Here is a 13,425-nt window from a genome sequence, read left to right as displayed (position 1 = left end):
TTAGTGCACTCGTTGGAGCTCAATCAACGAACCAATCGACCCATCCGGCCGTCGCACCTGGGACCACCCCGGTGGTCTTACGAGCAGTCCAGCACACGTCCACCTTCTTCAGTGTCTTCCTCGGCCTCTCCCCAAAAAACCCGCGAAAACCCCTCCCCCAAGTTCCCAGCATCACAAGACACAATGACATTCCCCATTGATTAACAAATGAATACAATTACCATATCAGCCATTCTAAAGTGAAACAACGGCTAGAGAAACACTTATCCGACAAAGAAACATTCCTACTTGTAACAAACCAAAGAGGCCATTTTGAGTAACATACCCAGGACATTGTACATTCTCTCCCCACCAGCAAATGTCATGCCCTCATGGCATTACTAGAGGTCCCCAAAGCTTCTTGCAACACACAAAACCCAACCCAGGTGCAGAAGGCAATGACATAACTACCCAGAGCAGTAGAAATCACACTCGGTTCTCCCGGTACCACATATGTCAACCGCTCCGGGGGGCACCTAATCCTCTGAGATCTCCATACCCCTTCTGCCCCACTGGGCTCCCTCGTCACCTGCGAACCCACTGTCTCGGACACCCCAGGTCTACCTGACAGACCCGCACCCCCTTCCTCACAGGGGTCCTCCCTCACCCGAGATCTCTCCGGCTCACGCTCAGATTCCACCCTCTCTCCCACCAAGGTAGGCTGCCTCTCCATCTGACCCTCAAGACCTTCCCTCCTCTCACCCAATTCAGTATGGGAAGGGCCAGGAGCCTCCTCTCCTGGTACTGGAGCACCAGCGAATGGGAACAGGACCCACTCATCTGAGTCGTCCTCCTCTGAATCGGTAGCCATTCTCGAGTGAGGGACCCGTCCCCGCTCTTCAGCAGCGGGCTCTTCCCGTTCTCCGCTCCCTCGCAGAGTCCTTGTACTGGGCGTAACCTCCCACTCGGGCTCCTTATCCACCTGCACCGCTTGACCCAGTGGCAGCAGGTGATTCCTATGGAGTACCTTGATAGGCCCTTTTCCATCCTCGGGTTTCACCCGGTAAACTGGCAGGTTCGGCATCTGGCTCTCTATTACATAGGGGCTGGCCGCCCATCGATCTGCCAACTTGTGCTTACCAGGGAGTCCCAAATTCCGTAAAAGGACCCGGTCGCCCGGTAATAATTGTACAAACTTCACCTTTCGATCATACCGCATCTTATTCCGCTGATTTTGTTTGGTAGCCGCCGCCTCGGCCAACTCGTACGCCCGCTGTAACTCCCTCTTCATGTCGGACACGTACTTTAGATGGGACTTCCCGGGAAATTCACCCACTCCACCTCCAAAACACACGTCAATGGGCAACCTCGCTTCCCGCCCAAACATCAGATAATAGGGTGAATACCCTGTAGCCTCATTGCGAGTACAATTGTAACAGTGAACCAATTGTCCAATATGACGACTCCACCTGCTTTTCTGCCCAATCTCCAGCGTCCCGAGCATATCCAACAGGGTCCTGTTGAATCTCTCTGGCTGAGGATCTCCCTGTGGGTGGTAAGGGGTAGTCCTGGATTTCTCAACCCCAAGCATAGTCAGTAATTCCTGGATAAGGCGGCTCTCAAAGTCCCGCCCCTGATCACTATGGATTCGCCTGGGAAGGCCGTAATGCACAAAGTACTTCTCCCATAACACTTTCGCCACTGTCGTCGCCTTCTGATCCTTGGTGGGAAATGCCTGAGCATAGCGAGTGTAATGATCGGTGATGACTAATACATTCGCGGTGTTGCTGGTGTCAGGCTCAATCGACAGGAAATCCATACATACCAGGTCCAGAGGTCCCGCACTCTGCAAGTACGACAGTGGAGCCGCCAACGCTGGCAGGGTCTTCCTCTGGATGCAACGACGGCATCCCCTACAGTATTCTTCGACGTCCCCCCTCATCCGGGGCCAGTAGAACCGGTCTTTGAGTAATCCATATGTCTTTTCCACCCCCAAGTGTCCAGAATCATCATGTAAGGCCTGGAGTACAGTCTGGCGATACTCCTCCGGCAGGACCAGTTGCCAACAGCGGGGTTGGTCCGGAGGCGTCGTTACCCGGTACAAGATTTTGTTCTTTAACTTCAACCGAGACCACTCCTTCAACAACAGAGGCACGTATGGGTGTTTCGCCTTCTCAGCCAACGCCCCATCCCCCTTCTCGTCTGCTCTCCACACTGTGCCAATGCCCGGGTCATTTTGCTGAGCAGTTGCCACTTCCCCCGGACTCAGTTCCGGCAATTGTTTAGTCCCCAGAGCGGTCAGGTCACAGTAAACTAGGGGTATGGCGTCGTCAAAAACCCCCAAATGGTCCACGGCTCGTTCCAGCCTCCCTCTTCCCTCGGCCTTCACGGTGATAACAAACTGACACATCGCCTTCACTCCAGGGGCAGGGACACTCTCCCACTCCTCGTCCCTCTCCTCCTCCCCCGGCTCCCGACGAGACAATGCATCCGCATCGATATTCTTGCTTCCGGGGCGGTACCTCAGGCTGTAATCATATACCGACAATGCCGCCAGCCACCGATGTCCTGTGGCATCCAGCTTCGCCGAAGTCAAAATATAAGTGAGAGGATTGTTATCCGTTCTCACCTCAAACTTGGCTCCGTAAAGGTAATCGCCCAGCTTGTCCACCACTGCCCACTTCAGCGCCAGGAACTCCAACTTGTGAGTGGGATAGTTTCTCTCCGATGGCGACAAGCTTCGGCTGACAAAGGCTACCGGCCTCAATGCTTTGCCATGCTCCTGGTACAGAACAGCCCCGAGACCCTCTCGGCTGGCATCCGTGTGCAGCACATATGGCTTCTGGGGATCGGCAAAAGCCAACACCGGGGCCTGGGTCAGTGCCCTTTTCAAAGATCGGAACGCCTCTTCACATTGATCATCCCATCTCGAGCCAAAAGGTTCCGCCGGGTTCCAGTATCCTCCAGCATCCTGCCTCTGGTTCCCCGTCCTCTTCTTCCCCACCGGGGGATAGCCACACAACAGCTGAGTCAACGGGTGACACACTTTGGCGTATCCTTTCACAAATCGCCGGTAATACCCACAGAACCCCAAAAATGAGCGCAGAGCACCCACTTTCTGGGGTCTCGGCCAGGTGGTCACAGCCTCTATCTTGGTTGGATCAGTAGCCACTCCCTCTCGCGAAATGATATGGCCAATGTAGTTAACCGACGACTTGCAGAACTGGCATTTGTCCAGGGAAAGCTTCAACCCTTCTTCATTAAGCCGGCCCAACACCTTCAACAGTCTCTCCTCATGTTCCTCCAAAGTCAATCCAAACACTATCAAATCGTCCAGGTACACCAGCACCTCCAACAGATTCATATCCCCCACAGTTCTCTCCATGAGCCTCTGGAAGGTGGCTGGGGCTCCGGATATGCCTTGGGGCATTCGTTCGAACTGAAAGAACCCCAGCGGGCAGATAAAAGCGGTCTTCTCTTTATCGGCCGCACTCATCGGGATCTGGTAATACCCACTTCTTAAATCCAGCACACTGAACCACTTCGCACCGCTCAGGCAGGCCAACGCATCCTCGACTCTTGGGACAGTATATTGATCAGGGACAGTTCGCCGATTCAACGTCCTGTAGTCAACACACATGCGCACTCGCCCATTCTTCTTCCGTGCCACCACTATTGGGGACGCATAAGGACTTCGAGACTCAGCTATGATTCCGGCCTCCTTCAACTTGCACAAGTGCTGTCGCACGTCCTCAACATCTGCCGGAGCCAGCCGCCGGGATCTCTCTCGGAACGGGGTGTCCTCCGTCACCCGGATGGTGTGGCGAGTGCTTTTGGAGCAGCCAACATCAAACTCGCCCCGAGAAAAAACAGCTTCCATCTTCAGCATCTTCTCCACTAGCCTGCGTTTCCACTCCGGCGACACTGGGGAATCCCCGAAGTTAAAGGCTTCAGCGGTCAGCTCCCATCGATGCTCCGATCCCTCCCCGTTAAGGGTCCGCACTGGTGCGCTGGACATTACCGTCACCGGGAACAGATGTGCCAGCGGCATTCCCCTCTTAAAGGTGATTTCTCTTGCCGTGGTGTTCCTGACACTTATAGCTATACGCCTCGCATGTACCACCCCTGGTCTCCGCACTTCGGGCCTCACCAGCGCCCCCGCCGGAAATCGTGTCTCCCCTTCAAGATCGTCTGGGGCGTCTACTAACAGGGCTTCTCCCGTCGGCACTCCTGGGAATCTGGGGGTCCCCATCACTAGGGCTACCTCCCCGGGTCGGATCACCTTGGGCCTCGCCTGCGTACACCACACCGACCCTCGTTTACACTCCGGGTCCAGCCCTTGGGAGGCAACCCCTTCTGCGAACACTGCTCGAAACACTGGATGCACCGAGAGGGTCTCCAGAAAGTCTTCCCCCCCTTTCTCCTTACAAGCTCCCAGGAGCCGTCGCACAACTGGGGAGTTAGTCCCCACCAGGAGGGCAGCACCATCAGTTTCCACCGGGTCAGGACACACCAACACCAACGTCTCAATAGCTTCCGACACTCCCACGTCGCCCTCCGAGAACTCCAATCTCACCGATAGGTACCCATCGTACGGGTAGTCACCCTCGCTCACACCCCAAATCTGCAGGGCGTCAAATGGTGATACGGGCAAATGCTTTAGATGTTGATTGTAGAAAGACCGGTACAATAAGGTCACCTGCGATCCTGTATCAAGAACGGCTTTTGCGTAAATTCCCTCTATCCGTAGACCCACACTGGCACGGGGTCCTACCAGCCCATCCGGAACAGAGGCGTGGGCACCCGGTGGTCTTCCAGCTGATCTCTGGGAACGTGTTCTTCCAGAGGCTCCAGTCCGTTCCCTCACTGAGCCTCTCCTAAGTTTCCCGACACCTCTCCCTTTTTAGTCATAGGGGGGCTTGTCCTCCGCGGGAGTCCTTGTCTCTCACAATCCCACCTAAAGTGACCCTCCTCTCCACAGCTATAGCACACCCTCGGCCTTCCACAGTCCCGCCTGAAATGCCCCTCTTTCCCACAGTTAAAGCACACACTGCCGGCCGCCCCTCCTCTCCCAGGACGGCTCCTGCTCCCAATCCACTGCACTGATCGCCCCTGAGAGTAGGTACCTCCCCTGTCCCTCCCCTCCAAAGGGGGTTCCCTACTCCCCGGGGGATTGTCATTCCTCCACTCAGCCACCACTTCCTGTATCGCTGAGGATTGCTCCCGTAGGCCCGTGCCCCTTTTCCGCCCCAACGCTCTCTCTTCCTCTCGCACCTCTCTAATCAGTTGCCCGAAGGATGGAGGGGGACCTTTCCTATAAGCTTGCCGGATAGTCCACGCCACCTTGTCCTCCTCCAGAGACCCACTGAATAGCTGACTCATCCTCACGCTAGCCACGTCAATCGCCTTCACTACCCCTCGGCGCCGCAGCCCCGAGAGCATCCCCTCCATCCTAAATATGTACTCGGAGAGCTTTTCCCCTCTCCATTGTTCCAGGCGTTGAAACTCTGCTAAAAGCAGCCAGGGTTCCCCTGACAACCCAAACGCTCCCTCCAAAACTTCTAGGCAGTCCTCCACTGAGGCCCCAGGCTTCTCAGCTTTCAACTCCCGGACGGTTTTGGCTGCTAAACCCCTCAAACTTCCCAGCAATCGCTGCCTCTTCTCCTTCTCTGAGCCTGGCCACTCCTCTAACATCAAAGACGTATGCTCGATCCAGGTCTCATAGTCCACCTCCCCATCCGGAGTAGGCTTGGCTCCGGAGAACACCCCCAGCTTCAGCCGTGGCCTCTCAGCCACCCCCACCAGGGAGTTAAGTGCGGCTGCCAGCTCCGAGACTTCCACCCTACCTGGGGAGTGGGGCTTAGTCACGACTCCCTCCTCCCACCTCCCTTTACTAGTGCCAGCCACCTCTCTGGGGTCCACCTCTGGCTCTAGCTCCTCCTCCGATGTCTCCTCAGCCTCATCCTTGTAGAAGTGGAGCCCCCACAGCCCCTCCTCCCCCGGTACACTGACCGTCGCCGGCAGTCCCACCGTCCTGACTTCAGCACTCGTACAAACCAACACCCAGCTAGACTCCACCTCTTTACCACACCGCCTAGCTACCAATTCTACCTGCCCAATACCCTTCACCGAACTTAAACCCCGCACTATCGCGTCTCCCGAAACTCGAAAATCCACTCCGCTCACTACACATGCGTACTGTACTGGTACACCTTCAAACTGGCACCAACAAACAAACTTGTCTCTGTCCATCTCCGCTCTGCCGCCTTCGCGATTCCACAGCCCCTGACAATCCAATCCGGGACGAGCCCCCACAAATGTAACACTTTCCCAACAGGCTGGTATATGTCTAGGGGAAAAAGGGGATCCAGCCACTCTCCAACCCACCTCCCGTACACGCAGGTGCTGTGAGAATCGAGTTTACGCCTCGAGCCCGCCAACAGTATCAAATCCACAACAAATACCGTTATGAAATACACTTTAAAGAGTTTACTAAAATTAAAAAGAGTAGTAAGCAATACAATATATATACACAAGGAAAAAAAACAAAAGGCGCCACTTATCAAAGTTCAGTCTGTTTAGTGCACTCGTTGGAGCTCAATCAACGAACCAATCGACCCATCCGGCCGTCGCACCTGGGACCACCCCGGTGGTCTTACGAGCAGTCCAGCACACGTCCACCTTCTTCAGTGTCTTCCTCGGCCTCTCCCCAAAAAACCCGCGAAAACCCCTCCCCCAAGTTCCCAGCATCACAAGACACAATGACATTCCCCATTGATTAACAAATGAATACAATTACCATATCAGCCATTCTAAAGTGAAACAACGGCTAGAGAAACACGTATCCGACAAAGAAACATTCCTACTTGTAACAAACCAAAGAGGCCATTTTGAGTAACATACCCAGGACATTGCACATAACTATATATACATTTTTAATTTATTTACTGTAACTAAGTTTTCTTCTATTATTATGCATTGCATTGTTACTATTGCCACGACAAAAAATTTCACGACATATGCCAGTGATATTAATCCTGATTCTGATTCACTTCAAAGTTTGTCAAGTTGACGAGCCTGACTGAATTTTTTGAGGATGTGACTAAGCACATTGATGAAGGTAGAGCCGTAGATGTAGTGTATATGGATTTTAGCAAGGCATTTGATAAAGTACCCCATGCAAGGCTTATTGAGAAAGTAAGGAGGCATGGGGACGATGGTTTGTGGATCCAGAACTGGCTTGCCCACAGAAGGCAAAAAGTGGTTGTAGATGGGACATATCCTGCATGGAGGTCGGTGACCAGTGGTGTGCCTCAGGGATCTGTTCTGGGACCCCTACTCTTTGTGATTTTTATAAATGACCTGGATGTGGAAGTGGAGGGATGGGTTAGTAAATTTGCTGATGACACAAAGGTTGGGGTTTTTTGTGGACAGTGTGGAGGGCTGTCAGAAGTTACAGTGGGACATTGATAGGACACAAAACTGAACTGAGAAGTGGCAGATGGAATTCAACCCAGATAAGTGTAAGGTGGTTCATTTTGGTAGGTCGAATACGATGGCAGAATATAGTATTAATGGTAAGACTCTTGGCAGTGTGGAGGATCAGAGGGATCTTGGGGTCCGAGTCCATAGCACACTCAAAGCTGCTATGCAGGTTGACTCTTTGGTTACGAAGGCATACAGTGCATTGGCCTTCATCAATCGTGGGATTGAGTTTAAGAGCCGAGAGATAATGGTGCAGCTAGATAGGACCCCGGTCAGACCCCACTTGGAGTATTGTCAATTCTGATTGCCTCACTATAGGAAGGACGTGGAAACCATAGAAAGGGTGCAGAGGAGATTTACAAGGATGTTGCCTGGATTGGGGAGCATGCCTTATGAGAATAGGTTGAGTGAACTCGGCCTTTTCTCATTGGAGCGACAGAGGATGAGAGGTGACCTGATAGAGGTGTACAAGATGATGAGAGGCATTGATCATGTGGATAGTCAGAGGCTTTTCCTCAGGGCTGAAATGGCTAGCATGGAAGGGCATAGTTTTAAGGTGCTTGGAAGCAGGTACAGAGGAGATGTCAGGGGTAATATTTTTTTTACACAGAGAGTGGTGAGTGTGTGGAATGGGCTGCTGGCAACAGTGGTGGAGGCAGAAACAATAGAGTCTTTTAAGAGACTCCTGGATGGGTACATGGAGCTTAGAAAAATAGAGGACTATGGATAAAGCCTAGGCGGTTCTAAGGTAGGGATATGTTCGGCACAGCTTTGTGGGCCGAAGGGCCTGTATTGTGCTGTATATTTTCTATGTTTCTATGTTGTGCATTCAAAGATGCTCTTCTGCACACCATTGTTGCAGCATGTGGTTATTTGAGTTAAAGTTCCTTTCCTGTCAGCTTGACCCAGTCTGGCCATTTTCCTGGTGACCTCTCTCATTAGCAAGCTGTTTTTACCCACAGAACTGCTGCTCACTGGATTTCTCCCACTTTTTGAAAATTCTAGAGACCGTAGTGCATGAAAATCCCAGGAGATCAGCATTTCCTGAGGTACTCAAACCACCCCATCCGGCACCAACAATCATTCCACGATCAAACTCACTTAAATCACGGTTCTTCCCTCAATCTGATGTTTAGTCTGAACATCAACTGAACCTCTTGATCACATCTGCATGCTTTTATGCACTGAGTTGCTGTCGCATGATTGGCTGATTAGATATTTGCATTAATGAGCTAGTGTACAGGTGTACATGATGAAGTGGCCACTGAATGTAGTTACATTACATTTGCTAAGCAGGCAAAGGCCATTCAGCTCCACAGGCCCAAACTAATTTTTTTTTTATACTGTGCCTATCTCCTTCTATATTCCACCAAATAAAACCATAAACAAGCCTTTCTCTTCCTTTCTCTCATGGGTTTATTTGGCTTCCCCTTAAGTCTGTCAATGCTAAAAGCCTCAGCTATTTGTGGTAACAAGTTCCACATTTTCACTTCTCCATGGTTAAAGAATTATCTTGCATTCCCTAATCCACCAAAAGTTTTGTGACATTCAAGTCCCCTTATTGTAATCTCCCTCCAAGTCAATTAGAAGAGGCAAAGAGATCTGCTCGACAGAATCGTTTTAATTTTGTTGAAAATTAATTCCAATCTAAAGGTTTACAATGTGTATCTCTTTATTAAAACTATTTTTTTACTTGACTCTCAATTGTGATATTACTCAGAACAGGAACAACGTGTTAAAGAGCAAGCGATACAACACAATCTAACGATGTGTGATTTGATTTCATTTTTCAGTAAAAAAAAGAGCTTGCTTGCTGCTTCCTCTTTACAGACAATAACCTCAGCAGTGGTATATTTTAGTAACAATGGAGTACCACAATTGCCAGCTCATTTGTGCTGGAAGTAACACTATTCAGAACCCTGCCCCTGCCTGCTGTGGAATGTTTTTATTGAAGTTCAATCCCGGTGCACACCTGCCAAGTATCTTTCACCACCAAATGAATTTGGTCAGATTCAAATTCCAAGAGCACAGAACAAACTACGCTCCTCCAATTACACTTCAAATGTAAGATGATATATTACTTCCCTGCAGAGTAGCAGATCAATTATTTGATAAATACAAAAAGATTTTAACAAAAAAAGTAATAAATAGGCCATCATCCATGAATATCATATCATTTGTAAGTGCTTATGATTTATTTCTAAATTCATGCAATAGTCAACTCACAGTAGGTCATTTGTAGAAAACAGTTCATAAAATCAACAACAGGAAGGCTTCATTTGGATTATATTCAGTTCCAGTTACCCTGTTGGAGGGAAGAAGCCATTAAGCTGGGAAGACTGCAGAGAAGATTTACAAGAATGTTGCCAGGATTCAAGGAACTGAGTTATAGAGAGAGGTTGAGCAGGTTGAGACCTTATTTACTGCAGCGTTGGAGAACAAGCGATGGCATATATCACAGAGGCATATAAAATCATGACAAGTGTTGATAAGGTGAATGTGCACAGGCAAGTTTACCTCAAGAACTTAAGGACATGGGTTCAGGGTATAGGGGGATTGATTTAATAAGAACTCGAGGAACAACGTTTTCACTTTGAAGTTGGCCAGGTCATAAGCTTCCTGGGGAAATTAAGACTAGTACAGTAAACCCTTCTCAGGCTCCCAGCCAGGAACAGGCATTGATTTTAACCAACATTTCGATGGCAAACTCTGCCATCCAAACATCAGATCAAATCAATATTGTACCTGGCCCGAGCAGAGTTTCATTCGTCAGGAAATATGCCAGGAAAGCAATAGATCCTTTTTCACTGGTACAGTCTATTAAAAAAAATGAACTTGGAAAGCTACGTGAATAGGATAATTCAACCAAACCTGGCCAATATGACTAGCTGAGAAGGGAACCTTGCAGGCATGGATCAGGTGGTTTGAATGGGCTGATTTTGTACTGCTAAGACCTGGGAGTTTTTGGCACTGATCAGAGAAGCCTGTGAACTTCCTATCTAAGAAAATATACTCTTACCATACAGAATGTAGTGAAAATTCATCAGACTAGTTCCAGGATGGTGGGTTTATCGTAAGGACACAGTGAGTAAATCAGACCTGTATTCCCTAAGGTTAAGGAAAATGAGAGGAAATCCTATTCGTTATTTACAATTTTTCTTCAGGGCTCATCACCCTAGGTGCAGGCTGAGGTGTGTAGGAACAGAGGTCACAATTTCAGAATTAGTCCATGAACCTTTAGGACTGAGACAGGGGTGAGTTTCTTTACACAAAGCATGGCAAATCTCTACCTTGGAAGGGTGTAGAGGCTCACTCACTGAGTTAACTCTAAACAGAGACTGATAGATTTATGGGTATGAAGCCAATCAAGGAAAATGGGTGTCATGCTCAGAAATGGTTTAATGGCAGATCAGTCATGATCTTGCAAAACAGGAACAGGTTTGAAGAATTAGATGCTCCCGCTCCTACTCCTAATATTCCAACACTAACCAGTGATTTACTCCAGTCAAGTTAGATATTCAGTAACTGTATGTCCCTCCCTGACGATAAAACCCATTCACAGTCTGCTATCAATTTACCAGTTTGACTGTGTTGTCATGAGTGTGTTACCTCCTTGGTAGGGAGCATTCCATCATTTCCACCTGCTGTTTTTTCCAGCCGTCCTATGGAATTTGCTTATCAAAACATGGCATTAAATCCCTCCTGTTAGCATGTTTTACACAACTTTTGAATTAAAAAGAAACTTTGATACGGCGCAGAACCTAAACCGATGCGCGGAATGTGGAACTGAGGCGAGTTGGTCATTCTCCCTTCTTCTTCTCTCTGTCTCTTCCCCAGACGTAGAGGAGTATGAGTAATATGGCAAGGCAGATGGTGGCTGGTATGCACATGTAAAGGGGTTTCTTCAGCATCAGCAGGGAATAGATGGCACCTGAAAAATTATAAATAATTTTTAAAAATTAAAATATATTACCAGCTGCTTTATATAAAGTTTAGAGCTTTCCCCAGAATCTACCACTTTACAGCACAAAATCCACTTGATGTAACATGTCAAGGTGGAGCCATTCATCAAAGAAAGCTCTAGCTTCTTAAAAAACCTGCAACGTATTACCTACTTCAGCCCTCTGCTCTACCCTCTATACCCATGACTATGTGGCTCGGCATACCTCAAATGCCATCCCTGTATAAACTTGCCGAAGACATAGCTGTAGTCCGCAGCATCTCAGGTGGTGACAAGGAGGCGTACAACAGGGAACAAGATGAGCTGGTTGAGTTGTGTCACAACAACCTTGCACTCAGCATCAGGAAGATCAAGGAACTGATAGTGGATTTCAAGAAGTCGAGGGAACACACACCAGTACTCAAAGGATCAGCGGTGGAAAGGTCGAGCAGTCTCAAGTTCCTGGGTGTCAGCATCTCCAACACCAACATATTGATGCAATTATGAGGTCGCCACATCAGGGACAAAATTTCATTAAGTGTTTGAGGAGATTTGGTACGTGACCAAAGATTAACCAGTTTCTCCAGATGTACGAAGGAAAGCATCTGTCCAGTGCATACAGGATCAGAAAAAGCTGCAGAGCATTGTAAACTCAGCCAGCTCCATCGTGGGCACGAGCCTCTCCAGCACTGAGGACATCCTCAAAAGCTGATGCCTCAAAACGGGGACATCCAGCAATAAGAACTCCCTCAACTTAGGACTTGCCCTCTTCTCCTTACTGTCATTAGGGAGGAGGTACAGGAACCTGAAGGTACACACTCAATATTTTAGAAAGAGCTTCTTCCCCTCCACCATCAGATATCTGAATGAACTATGAACCCATAAACACTACTTCACTATTTTTGTTCTTTTTTTGCTCCGCTTACTTTATTAAATTTATTTATATGACATCTTGTTGTAACTTACAGTGTGTTTTATATATTGCAAGGAAATTTCATGTCCTTTCACGCCTAGTCCTAATTGCTAATGTCTGATACATTCCCCTTTCATTGAGTTAAGCTGGTCGGCAATGATGGATACAAACTGGGGTGGAACCACCTTTGTTAGTCTAGATAAGGGTTTCCCAACCTTCTTTATGCCATGGATCGATACCATCAAAGCAAAAGGTCTGTCGACCGCAGGATGGGAACTCACCTCTGGTGCAGATACTACAGTCAAAGACCATGCAGCAGGGATGAGCTACCACGAGGAAGGCACCTTCTTCTTGTGACATGCCTCCAACATAGCTCACAACTGCACAAACTAACAAGGTATTTGTGAAAACCAGTCCCAAGGCCCTGTTAAAAATTTCACACAATCGCAAAAACTTTATTCTGGGGTTTTTAAGAATGAGACCTTCATTCCACGAAATCAAAATTTTAAAAAGGTTGCATCCTTTTGGTTAGATTTGTTCTCGGACCAGAGACTTCTGAACAAGAGATGTACACTGCAGAGCAACAGTAGGAGATTGCCATGTTTAAATGATCAACTGGTCTGGTCACACTGCATTAAGTGTTGTAGTTGATTTGGCCAATGGTGTATGAAGGAGACATTAACAGCTCAGTCAGATGAAAAGGTTTTAAGTACTGCTGAATATAAGTGAATCATAAGATGAGGTAGATTCTTTTTCCCTGCATTAATGGACCATCTCAATCCCAGCCATCACCCAGGGGTCAAGGTCACTTACTAATGCTGGAAGATTCAAGGTTGGATTCCCGCTTCTGTCAGGGTGCCTAGCTAAGGAAGAAACATGTAGTTAGCTACATGTCAAATCCCGCTGCTGCCTGTAAAGAGTTTGTACGTTCTCCCCACGACCGCGTGGGTTTCCTCTGGGTGCTCCGGTTTCTTCCCACAGTCTAAAGACGTACCAGTTAGTAAGTTAATTGGTCATTATAAATTGTCCCACGATTAGGTTAGGCTTAAATTGGGGATTGCTGGCCGGCGAGGCTTAAGGGGCCAGAGGGCCCCATTCCCTACTATAT

General features: G+C 48.7%; 1 protein-coding gene across 1 annotated transcript in view; it reads right to left on the bottom strand.

Moving 5' to 3' along the window:
• Nucleotides 1-9,637: 9,637 nt before the first annotated feature.
• Nucleotides 9,638-13,425, bottom strand: part of LOC132383439 (transmembrane protein 35B-like) — a 67,903-nt gene continuing 64,115 nt past the window's right edge. The window contains exon 3 of the mRNA XM_059954398.1: nucleotides 9,638-11,395. Within this exon, the coding sequence (XP_059810381.1) occupies nucleotides 11,265-11,395 (131 nt within the window). The 3' untranslated portion in view covers nucleotides 9,638-11,264. The remainder of the gene's footprint in view (nucleotides 11,396-13,425) is intronic.

This window comes from Hypanus sabinus, chromosome 30 (assembly GCF_030144855.1).
Source record: "Hypanus sabinus isolate sHypSab1 chromosome 30, sHypSab1.hap1, whole genome shotgun sequence".
NCBI lineage: Eukaryota > Metazoa > Chordata > Chondrichthyes > Myliobatiformes > Dasyatidae > Hypanus > Hypanus sabinus.
Note: the sequence above shows the minus strand (reverse complement) of the source record. Positions and strands in the feature narration are given on the sequence as shown.